The 12,801-nt window shown below is 40.0% G+C and overlaps 1 protein-coding gene across 1 annotated transcript; it reads right to left on the reverse strand.

Annotated features, from left to right (window-relative positions):
- Nucleotides 1-7,993: 7,993 nt before the first annotated feature.
- On the reverse strand, nucleotides 7,994-11,875 carry LOC18448088 (phosphoglycerate kinase 3, cytosolic). Its single transcript, XM_006858164.4, has 6 exons — nucleotides 11,336-11,875; nucleotides 10,028-10,105; nucleotides 9,584-9,844; nucleotides 8,979-9,296; nucleotides 8,650-8,808; nucleotides 7,994-8,381 (listed from the first exon to the last, which is right to left on the reverse strand). Exons 1-6 carry the CDS (start codon nucleotides 11,753-11,755, stop codon nucleotides 8,172-8,174), a joined length of 1,446 nt encoding a protein of 481 aa, XP_006858226.1. The 5' UTR covers nucleotides 11,756-11,875; the 3' UTR covers nucleotides 7,994-8,171.
- Nucleotides 11,876-12,801: the final 926 nt, after the last annotated feature.

The raw sequence follows: 12,801 nt of genomic DNA on the forward strand, positions 1-12,801 counted from the left end.
AGGCAGTCCTCTACCGTCCATCCAATTTTTTGTTGGAGCATGTAGGTTCAGCTAGGGGAGAGGCTTGCACGATTATTATTCAAGTTGTAACCTAGGATGAAGTATGTTGGCCAATGTTCCATGCATGACAATTTGTGGTGCATAAAATAAGATTTTTTAGTTTTGGGAAATTTACAAGAAGCCTCATTTTTTCTGATATTAGAAAACCCCAAAGCACTGGCCCTATCAAGGGCGAGCCCGTTACAAAAAAAAAAAAAAAGCAAAAAAATATAAAGAAATCAAATAAATAAATAAAAGATAATGAAATAGAGGCCGTAGGGATGAACGTGGCTGGTAATGTCTTGGCTTGGCCTAGGCACAGCAGAACCCTCGGGCCAGATTTTCTGGTCCAAGCCCTAGATTTCCAGCCCATTACTACCCCTACCTAACCACATCTTTTTTGAAAAGGAGAAACTATAGTGTAGTCATGTTGGATCACATTGTCCACTTACTCGAATAAAAGACACATTTATAAGAACTAAGTGTAAAATGTGCTCTCATGGGAACACACTATACTTGATATATTTTGTAAAGGGTTATGTTAGGGTGCTCACATCGAATTTCCGTTTTGGCCAGAATCTTGTTTCTGTCGGCCGGGAACAACCATGGACTATGGTTTCCAGAAAGAGGAGGGTCCCTTCTCCTAAGCAGCGGTACGAATTGAAGAAGACATTCTGTAAGGAGTGGAGAGAGGAGATGATTGGCTCATCCCCTGTTTTGGTGGTTCCTAGAGTCTGCCTTTTCTCCCGAAATTCAAATTCAAACTCTTCAAGCAGAAGTAACGTGTTGTTGTGTTTGTCGCAACACGTGCCTACTCTTAAACCGTAACCTATGAAACGCTTTCTAGGCTCCACATATGTGGCTGGTGAGATGTCAAATAGAATCCTTTTCGAACCCTTCAGGATGCACATTGGTGTCAGGCACGTCTGTGGCGCCGTCTCTCATCGCTTCCCTAGACAGTCCACGCAATTGTCACCGCATTCGTCAGATGGTGGAAATCGTAAACAGGTGGAGTGCTGCGAACCATGGATTGATGGTGAAGATCATAAACAGGTAGAGTGCTGCTAACCATGGATTGTTGAGCTCAACCCGAGCCCAAAGAATCAACGGTCGGAAGGGCTGGATAGAATGACAGTTGATATGCTGGAGGAAGGCGTGTCGTCAGTGTTATTTCAATGTGAATCGATGCACATCTTCGGGAAGGTACCTGCTTGCCAAATGTCACCCCCCTGTCCTTCTAATAACTTGGCATTGACGACCTTTCATTCTCATTCTTCAGCTTTATTTAAGGGCTAGGGCCAAGGCCAATACTCGTTGTTTAGGACCCTTCTCTTCTACTTCGTTCTTCTGTATCTCCTGCGTAGATTTCTTCGGCTCCCTTATTCTTTTGCTCTCATGGCCCAAGTTAATATTATAGAGGTTCCTGAAAAGAAAGACATTGATGTGTCTGATCCACCCTAGCTCATGAGAATGTCTTATACCTTCCTCTTTCTAAATGGGAAGACAACAATGCTTGGTGACTTTGAAGAACCCTGCTATGATAGCAACCCCAGCCGAGCACTCCAAAGGATTGCTCCTAGCCTCTATCCCTGATGTTCCTAAGATACCCCCTATATTGGTTACTAAATTTTTTTTGGAGGAGGAAGACCTTGACCCTAAGGATGCTAACTAGTCCAGGCAAAAACACAAGATGGCTATAGCATGGGATCGTGTGGGCAAGATGTTGGCTGGTATGCAGTTGAAGTTTAAGGGAGAGGTCAGGATTGTTGAAGAGGTTGTTGCCCCTAATCCACCACCCCAGAAGCCTTGTCTTCAACGGGAAATTGAGAAACTCCTTGCAGCACTCCCTTTCAACCCTCTTGCACCTGGTCTCCCAGGAACTACGAGGGGAGGTCAAGACTTTCGATGGCGATGATTGTGCTATCTTGGAACGTCTGGGGCCAAGGAGACATTAACAGGAGCGGGGTGTTGAGATGTTTGGTGTTTGACTTCAGACCTAACATCCTTGTTTTACAGGAAACGAAGATGGTTTCCTTGGATGTGGTGTTCATCTGATCTTTTTGGGGCTCTGGCCCTTTAGACTTTTTATATGTACCTTATAATGGTCTCTCTGGAGATCTGTTAACTGTTTAGGACCCCACTGTTGTTTCGGGGTGTGCTTTTGATGCTGCTTTCCATTGTTTGACTGTTAATACTTTGGACCTAGTTCCATGGTGTTTATCGAATATGTATGGTCCAAATGTGGTAGGTGAGAAAGAGGTCGTTCTAGAAGTAATTCACATGTTATTTCTTCCTGTGGTTTGCCTTGGTGTGGTGTTGGGGATTATAATTTGGTAATGATCACTGATGAAGTCTCTTCGAATCCTCCCATCACACCTCAAATGGCCTTATTAGATATATTTTATCATGACTAACGAGTTGTTCGACTACTCTATTGTGGGAATGGACTTCACTTGGTTGAATAACTCGGTTTCGAACCCTAAGCTATCCAAGCTTTGATCGGTTCCTGGTTTTTCCCAGTTAGGAGTCTGTCATCTTTAAAGCTTTGGTGAAGGCAGCCCGTCAACTAGCTTCAGACCATATTCCTTTACTTCTCTGCTCTGATAGAGATTCTCTCAATAAGCCACCATTCCGCTTTGAGCTTATGTGGTTTGAAGACAAGTCTCTTCTAAAACTTGTTTCAGATTTTTGGATGGAGAGCTTAGTGATAGAATGGTTGGGCTTTGCGATAACCAAGAAACTTAAATTTATCAAGAAGAAGCTTATTACATGGGGTGAAGCTAAATTTCGCAATATTGGCCATACCATTAGGAACTTGGTCTCTGATATTGATGCCATCACTGTTTTGCAGCAGCAAAATGGGGGTCTAACTGTTGAAAGATAACAAAAAAATTGAGCTTAATGACCTTCTTAGGAAGGAAGAGATCTTCTGGTTTCAAGGATATTGCTCTAAATGGGTCAAAGAGGGAGATAATAATAACAAGTATTACCACTCCATTGCGAACTCTAGATGCCAAACTAATAGCCTAAGTGCAATGGAAATCTCGAGTATTAATCAAGATGATACTGATATTTGGAATGCTGCCATTATAGCACACTTCCAGGAGGCTTTTAAATCCGGAGCCAGATTGCCTTTCGATTTGACATAGATTCCTTTTAAAATGATTTCTAATGAGAAGGCCTCCAGCCTTGAATCTCCATTTTTGGAGGAAGAGGCCAAAAAAGCCCTTTTTGACCTTCCTAGGGATAAGGCGCATGGTCTAGATGGCTTTCCTATCACTTTCTTCAAAGATTCTGGGAGGTGGTCAAAGGGGACATTCTCATTTGGATTAATCAATTCTACTATGATGGTATCATTTGTAGAGTGATGAATTCCACTTTGATCTCTTGGATTTTGAAGAAGTTAGTTATTATGTCCCTTCATGATGTCAAACCCATTAGTTTACTTTCTGCTTGCTACAAGATTTTAGCAGAGCTGCTGGCGAACAGATTGCGAGCTGTTCTTAATGACGTGGTTGAAAGTCCCCAAATAGCCTTTGTTAAAGAGAGATTTATTGAGGATGGTATTATCCTTGCACAAAAGACCATTTATTCTACATCCTCTTCGTCAATTAAGGGCATTCTCCTGGAACTTTACTTTGAAAAAGCTTATGACCGTATAGAGTGGGATTTTTCTGTTCTCCATCACGGAATTAATGGGTTTTAGGAAACGATGGAGATTACGGATTTCCAGGTGTCTATCATTAGCCCATTTCTCTTTTATTGTTAAAAATAAAGCCTATGGTTTCTTCAAGGCTTCTCGAGGGCTGCGACAATGAAATCCACTCTTCCTTTTCTGTTTACTATAGCTGCTGAAGCATTTAGTAAAATGCTTCAGGGGTCGGTGGATGCTCATCTTGTCCATGGCCTAAGGGCTTGGCCGAATGGTTTAGTTTTAAGCCACCTTCAGTATGCGGACGACACTCTAATGCTGCTCGAAGGGTCTATGGAAAATATTTAGAAAGTATAGTTGTTTCTGAAGATATACGAGTTGGTTTCTGGGCGCACATTAATATGAGTAAATCTCGCATTATTAACATCACATGTTAAGATTCTAAAGTACTCCAATGGGCAGCTTGGCTTAATTATGAAGTCGACCACTTCCCCACCAAATACTTGGGGTTACTGTTGCTCGACGGATGAGCACCAAGAGCTATGTGGGATCCCCTCATCCAACGGGCTCAGTACAAATTGGATAGCTAGAAGTGTAGATTCCTTAGCTTTGCAGGTCGTACCACACTTGTAAAAGTGATGGGGAATTTTTTATAGAGTGACACCCAACAGAAAAAGAATTTCCATCTTATTTGTTGGAACTCAGTTTGTCTACCACGTAAGAAAGGCGGTTTGGCTATTCGGAGAATTAAGGCTGTCAACAAAGCTCTGTTGACCAAGTGGTAGTGGCATCTTGCTGCCCAACAAGATCAACTATGGGCCAAGGTAATTTATGGAAAGTATGGTCACAATCTTGATGGCTTTACCACCAAACCATGTTCCAGTTCTTTATATCAATCACCAATATGGCGGGGCATCAGCCACACTAAGATGTTGGTGGGAGATGGAGCACACACTAGATTTTGGCACGATAAATGGTTAGGGGACTATCCCCTAAAACTTCTATATCCAGATCTATACTCTAGATCTGTTTAGAAATAAGCCATGGTGGCCAATTTTATATCTCTTGATAGAGATAAGCGTATTTGGAACGTGATGCTCAATATTCGTAGAGCTAACCTTCATGTGGTGGATAACTATAGCTCTCTCATGGCTTCCCTTTACAACTTTTGTTTTCTGCCTCGAAAGCGTGATAGAATTATTTGATCCCTAGAGCCTTCTAGCACTTTCTCTGTTTCTTATTTGCATAATGTGCGATTCAGAGATCGTTACATTCAAAGTTATGGCCATCTAGCCAAGTTCTGGAGATGTAGGAGCCCGAGCAAGGTTAAATAGTTCTTATGTTTGCTGTGTTACAGATGATTACTAACAAGTGACAGGCTAAGAAGATTGGGCTTATGCTTGCCGAGGGTTTGTTTATTTTGCAAAAATGATGAAGTGACCACATACCATCTTTTTCTGAGATGCTCTTTCACTGAAAGCCTTTGGGATTGGTTGAGCACTATCTCCAATTGGCATACCCCTCGTTCACTCAGTATCTTGAAATTGATGCAATAGATCTAGACACCACCCTTCTCGACCTTAGGTGTTGCTCCATTGCGACTGGTAGTGGCGGCTGCCCTATGTAGTCTTTGGAAAGAATGAAATTTGTGTACCTTTGAGGGACGATCCAAAAATCTGGATTCTCTTCTTGTGTCCATAAAGAGATACTCTATCTCGTGGTGCACACAAACTAGGAGTGAATACTAAAAAGCCGAAGACAAACTCCTACTACCCGCAGGGAAACCTATCTCGAAACCAGTGGAGTCCAGTTCTGAAGGCTCTACTTGACATGTCTCTATGTCTGTACTCGAATCAAGAATCAACTCCTCTATCGACATGACAGCAAGAGGACAGGAACTCCAAATCCCAATAGAACAACTAGGCCGAACATTAGGCAGCGAGTGGTAAGTATATAACAACAAGCTAGTCTGGCTCGTATACTACAGAGCTTATTCAAACCAGCAAGCTTAACACTCGGCCCAAGAATAGGAACTAGTAACCTGCCCTATAAGCCTTCCAACTCGAAACCTGAACTCAAAGATCGAAACCTGTGAAGGCAAGTGGGTGTTCCCGGTGCTTTCCTTCCCCAAAGACCTTATCTTCCCCAATTTCCATTATATTATCTTCTTGAAGAGGCCTCGTAGGAGGTTAAACTGTTCCTTGTTTAAGCCTCCGGTGGGATGGTTCAAGCTGAATTTCGACGGACATGTTCGTGGTAATGTTAGTGGGTATGGCAGACTTTTGAGGGATAACTTGGGTACAACTATCTGGTCTTATTAGGGAAGACTACATTCCTGTGAAATCAATGTGGCAGATCTTTGGGCTCTTAAGATGGGAGTGGAACGTCTAGCCAATAGCCACTCCAAAGTGATTATTGAAGGTGATTCAGTGAATGTTATCAAATGGTGCACCAAGCCAAGACTTTATGACGTGGAATCTCATTGGTATTATGGATGCTATTATTCTAGCTTTGAGGTTGCGCGAGTGCTCTTTTGTTCATGTTAAGAGGGGCTACAATTCAGATATAGATTGCCTTACTAAAGCGGCTACATCTTAGTTCGTGGTTGTTTAGCCTAGGCCTCTCCTTTTTCTGTTTTTCTTTGGTTTCTTGTAGTCCTTTTATTATCTTAATGAAATAGCTACAACGTACTTCTTTCAAAAAATATGTTAGGATGCTCACACTATAGAGCAATTTATAATTGTACTCAACAAATTTTGAACATTTATATATCATTGTTTTGTATATGGAGCATTTTTTTAGTAATGGTATTTTTAGTTATTAGGAAAGGTGTGACATCATCAACATAGAATGTGACATCGCCCATATCGAGTACACTAGTGATATTTAATGCTCCATGTGAGTGATGTCATACCTTTCTTAATGACGAAAAATGCTATTACTAAAAAGTGCTCTATGTACCAAACAAAGATAAATAAGGTCCAAAATTCTTCGAGTATAATCATAAATTGCTCTATGATGTAAGCACCCTAACATAACTCTTTTTGTTAACATATAGCTTCAGATAACTATTATCGATTTTGATGTTTAAAATCAAGTCACTTGTTGAAAATTGAGTCGAGACATCCAAGCCGTTCGCTCTCAAAATAAAAAGATCACAATTTGGGTATTGGATGTCTAAACCTGAAATACGTTAAGCGTGGAAAAAAAACAAAAAACAAAAAAGTGAGACTTGGGAATAGGATAAAAAATAAGATTATATATTGACTATTTATTTTTGAAAAATAATTTGATAGGGCTCTAGCTGTATTATACTGAGTAAAACCTCACCTCCTAACTCATCTAAAATCACAAGTCAAGCATTAAAAAACCTTTACATCAATCATCTCGACTTGAACATTATGGTTGTAGAAAAAAAATTAGAATTTCAAGCTCTAAAAATAATGTAAATTGTAAGAAAATTTTATAAACCATCAATTTCGCCTTAAAAATAAGTATTCACACATCCACAAGATCTGTACCATTTTTTAAGTTTCAAATTTTATTGTCATCGTTGGAAATTGATTTTAGAACCATCATCTAGATTTCAATTGCCGAAAGTGCTTTACAGACAAGAATTTGAGGTGCGGCTTTATTTTGTTTCCATAAAGATGTCACAACATTGGAGAAATTTTGTTTTGAACTTGTGTCTAAACAATGACAAATTCTCAACCACTTGATTTCAAATCTAATGATCAATAATGATTTTGACCTTGCATCAAAAAAAATAATTGGTATACACTTCTATGAAACATAAACCAGACTTTTTTAAAATAATTGATATTCAATTTTTTTTTTTTGTGGCCCAACAGCCGTAGAGGGTGTCGACGTGTGACTCAGATGTCTCTATAGTGGTGGACATTTTGCCATTTTCATGTAGCGAGAGAGGAAATAAATTGACCGGTCTTAATGATTAAGTTGGGGGATCTTTGATGGGGTAAGGGAGTGTGGTTGGGTCCATCTCACCCAGAGCCACCAAAATAAGAAACATGAACCACAAAATATGGCATTTGTACCAATCACAATTCTCAAATCATTTACCACATGGGTCAATAAATTTAGTTTTTTAACCACCTCCATCAGATAATCAGTTAGTCCAATAACCTTGAACTTCCCCCCTTTTTTTTCTGTTTTTTCTGTTGCATAGATTGATTCTGGAAAGAGCTTAAGAGGCAGCTTCTAGGGTTTTCTTTTTAGCCCATAAGCAGGGATATTTCAATGGATATGAAGTATCATAGAGAACACCATGTTAAATATGGAATATGCACTCATGAAAAATATCCTTCGATTATTATTCCGAACTCTGAATTACAGCATGCCATTCTAAGCTCATAAACACTGAAAAGAAGCTTTTACAAAAGCTTAACCAAAAACAAAAAAAGGAGAAAACAAAAACAAAAAAAAGAACAAAAGAACGGTGAGGAGGGGAAGGTTTCTCAACTCAAGCAGCGACAGGTACAACTTCATCAAGAGCCAAAACACCAGGAAGAGCCTTCCCTTCCAATAACTCTAAGCTGGCACCACCCCCTGTTGAAATGTGGCTCATTTTTTCAGCCACCCCAACTTTCTCCACAGCTGCAACTGAGTCTCCACCGCCAATTATTGTGGTCACACCCTTAGCACTAAGGTCTGCCAACTTCTTGGCAATGGCCTGCGCACAATTTCAAGTTTGCCAAATTACTTTGCATTGTTCATTTATCAATAAATAAACCAATGTTCTCAAAGCAGGAGAATGATGACATGGTCTGGTTTCTAAAACATTGAAGAAAAACTACACAATTTCCCCTTTTCAGGAGCCGAGTAAAATTATATATGTTTTCCATGCATGCTTCTTTTTTTCTTCAATGATTAAAGAACTTGATAAATGAACAAAAGAAAAGGCATCAGTCTAAGACTACATGTTCCTAAAAACAGCGTACCTCAGTTCCAACTGCGAATTTGTCAAACTCAAACACTCCCATGGGACCATTCCAAATGACCGTTTGGGTAGTGTCCAATGCTTCACTGAATGTCTTGATGGAGTCAGGTCCAATATCCAACCCCATCCATCTATCAGGTATGCCAGATGCTGGCACAATCTGCACAAAAACCACAATCATTTGGTCAAAGTCCATTTATTCCACTTGAAAAATTAAGCCCATTTTATTTTATTTTACTAGTTTCTTCTAATAGTTAGACTAACTTGTGTTTTCCCCCTTCTTGTTTATTCTTTTAGAGTGTTTCGAGGTTTAAGAAAGGACAGGCTGACCTTGCTCTCTGCATCAGGTGCGAATTTGTCGGCGATAACAACATCAGTTGGTAGGAGGAGAGAGACCCCCTTGGCCTTGGCCTTCTCAAGAAGGGAAGTAGCAAGATCAATCTTGTCATCCTCTACAAGGGATGAACCCACTGAAAGACCTTGGGCCTTGTAAAATGTGAAGATCATTCCACCACCCAACAGAAGGATATCACACTTCTCAAGCAAAGACTCAATCACCCCAATCTTGGATGAGACCTTTGAGCCACCTACTATGGCAGCAAATGGCCTCTTAGGGTTTGAAACGGCCCCTACAAGATAATCAAGCTCCTGCAATGAACATCAGTGTCACATGATGAGAGCTCAGAAAAATGGAAACAAAACCTCTTTTTGGGTAAATAACAGAAACAACACCTCACCAAGAAAAGTAGCTATAACATGATTTAGACCGCATTGCAACTTAAAAAGAAAAAGATGTGTTGATAAGCCAAATCAATAACGGTGGTACCAAAAATGTGCCGGGGAAAAACAAAGCAAAGAGGCATTGCCAATTATAAATTTATGTCAACAGATAGCTTCTGTAATTCTAGATGAATAATTGAAACCCAAAATTGTACCTTTTGCAAAAGAAAACCAGCAACAGACGGCTTCAAGAATTTTGTTACACCCTCTGTGGATGCATGTGCTCTGTGCGCGGTTCCAAATGCATCATTGACATAGATATCAGCAAGTGAAGCTAGCTTCTTTGCAAACTCAGGTTCATTCTTCTCTTCCTCCTTGTAAAATCTCACATTTTCAAGAAGTAGAACACCCCCATCAGGAAGCGAAGCGACAAGTTTCTCGACTTCTTCACCAATGCAGTCATCAGCCTTCACAACCTGGTCAGTCATCACAAATTGAGTAAACAAAATAAACAAGTAGAAAATCATCATCATCACAGCCTTTTCCCAACTAATTGGGGTCGGCATATCAAACAGTAGCAGATACACAATGATTTGCATGCATCTCCAAAGATCAAGAGTATCTCCACAAATCAAGAGAAGAGAAAGAAATGAGCATACCGTGACACCAAGAAGTTCTGATAGTCTAGGAACAAGAGGTTTCAAGCTGTATTTAGGGGTGACACCCTTTGGACGCCCCTGAAAAACCAAAGAACACTATCTTAGGTCTGAAATTCCATTTTTGAGAAATACCCAATCTGAAAGAGGATAACAAAACAGAAAAAAGCTTATGAATTTATCGCAAAGGATGGTTACTGGATACAGTTGATGGCATTTTCACTTTAAATTTATCGAATTTAATAAAAATAAGATTTCATCCAAAAATCAAGAGCATTGTACGACCTAAGTTTTTAAAATATGATAACAACTATGTATAACCAACAATAACTCAATAGGGATTCTCAAATGGCCATTGAGAATTGTACTGAAAAAAACCTGAATTACTTATTGGAATGGTGGTATACTAATGTAGCAAGGGCGCATTTTCTAACAAACAAAGAAAGAGTCGATGGTCATATGAAAAAATTTATCGAAGGGAAAAACCAAGATACTTCACTTTAATTAGTGAGCAATGTATATATTATGTAGATAATGCATATCAAATATACCTTAAATAGAAATTCAATAATTTTTTCTTCAATTATAATTTTTTTAATAATTTAAAAATGGGAGTTGTGTTTGAAAAAAAAAAAAAAGTGAACTATAAACAGTCAATTACCCCAAATTTATTGTTTTTTTCCCCATAGGTAACTCAATTACCTTTTTAAAAAAAGATTAACATGCCCCCAGAATCACAACCTAGGAATCAACAACAATACTGAAAAATCACATCAAAACATTGAAAAGAATATTAAAAGACCAAATAGAAAGAAGCCCAAGTTATAACCACCTGAAAACTGAACGCTTCCTGTATTTGATTGTATCTTTCTCACAGAAAAAGCAATGAAAAGGATGAAAAAACCCCACGGCAACAACACAACACCAGAATCCCTTGAAATTACAGAAATATGATGCGGAAAATAGATCAAAACAACACCAACTTGATTCCAAATTAACCAAGTACAAATTTTCACAAAATCAAAAGTCAACTCCATTGTTAAATGCAACAACTTAACCCTCAATTAACCTCAGTAAACACGAAAGGAAGGAAAATCAAAATTCAGCATGCCAAAATTCCACATAACCAAACCTTCAACCAATGATCAAATGCAGCACTGCTAACCCAAACCAATTTAAAAAAAAAAAACAATCGCAATTAACCCCAAACTTTCCCATAAAATCGAACACACTCAATTTTAATCTCAACCATAATTGAAAATAATTCAAAACAAAAACCAAGAAGAGAAACAAAAAAAAAAAAACACATACCAGATGACTGGAAAGAATAACCTTCGCCCCATTTCCAATCAAATGTTTAATGGTGGGAACTGCGGCCCTAATCCTGGTATCATCGGTGATATTCTGATTGTCATCAAGAGGAACATTCAAATCAGCCCTGACGAACACTTTCTTCCCTTTCAAATCAGAGGCAGTGAGGTCCCCCACACTCTTCTTCACCATGGACACCACCCCACGTGGCCCGCGACCTCGACGCCCACCGCACACCATCTCGCAGGCCTTCAAAAGCCTCTGCGAGGCGATGCTAGCACCGTTGCCCGAGAAACCCAGCCTGCGAGCATCTAAAGGCATTCGGAGGCCCGAAGTCGATGGGAGGCGAGAGGTGGAGCAGTGGAGGCGCGAGCCAGGAGCGATGCGGGAGAGTGTAGCGGGGGAGGTTATGGTAGCCATTGCACCACTCTCTCTCTGGACACACACTATCTCACTCTGCTACTTCTCTCTATCTCTAAGTCGAGCGGAGAGAAATTTGGAGGTTGGAAGGTCGGCTGCTTTCTCTCTCTAGAGTCCAGTAGAGAGAGAGAGAGACAGAGGGTTTTTTTTTTTTTAGAGGAGATTCGCTTGATTCTCTGTCATGAGTGGCAAGAGTAGAGAGAAAAAGAGATGGGGATTTGTGGTGGGGAGGCGGGGTGGATCTTATCGCCGCTGAGAGGCGGAGAGCGGGCGATGTTTCTTTTTGTTGGGGGCTTTTGGATCGACCGCTACGCAAAGGCAACCAACCCGCTATGAATGAATTGCCCTTCAATTCACAAATAAATTTTTACCCGTAAGTAGCAGTGTTTTAAAAATAAAATATGGATGACGTGGATCGTTCACCCGTAAAATATGTCCCATCACTAGATTTGTTATCCGGATCAGATTGATCTGAATTACTGATATAAAAACTATTTTAAATAAGAAAATACAAAAAATATAAAAAAAAAAAGAATAGGAGGTGAGGATTAAAGGGTACTTAAGAAACTATTGGACAAGCTCCCAAAAACAAAGTCTAGGGGTTAGGGGGATGGGGCCATGAATTCTACCATCCTAGAACTTATTTGAAAGCAATAAGTTCTCGTACCATCTTAAAACAGATTTAAAATTGATCAGTTCTCATTTGGATAGGTGATCCGGACAACACTTCGATGTCTTAGGGTGGGGAAGGGTTTTTAAGAATTGTCGAGACCACTCGAGACAAGCGTTAGATTTTATGCTGATGATCTCAAAAGTAGGGTTGGCAAAGGGCTAGGCAGCCTCGCCCGGCCATGTAGGCTTGGCCTTTAGAAAAAAGGGATTGGGCCACAAAATGTAGCTTGAGGGCCAAGTCACTACAGCCTAGGGTCGAGCCAGGCCGAGCGTGGGTTACGTCGCGATTGGACCGTCTAGGCCCTTTTTTTGTCTTATTTTTCATTTTTTAGCAGTCTTCAGGTCTATTAAGTTTGGCTTGGATAGGGCTAGGC

Source organism: Amborella trichopoda, chromosome 2 (genome assembly GCF_054954075.1).
Source record: "Amborella trichopoda isolate Santa Cruz 75 chromosome 2, AtrichopodaSantaCruz75HAP2 v2.0, whole genome shotgun sequence".
In the NCBI taxonomy this organism is placed as follows: Eukaryota; Viridiplantae; Streptophyta; class Magnoliopsida; order Amborellales; family Amborellaceae; genus Amborella; species Amborella trichopoda.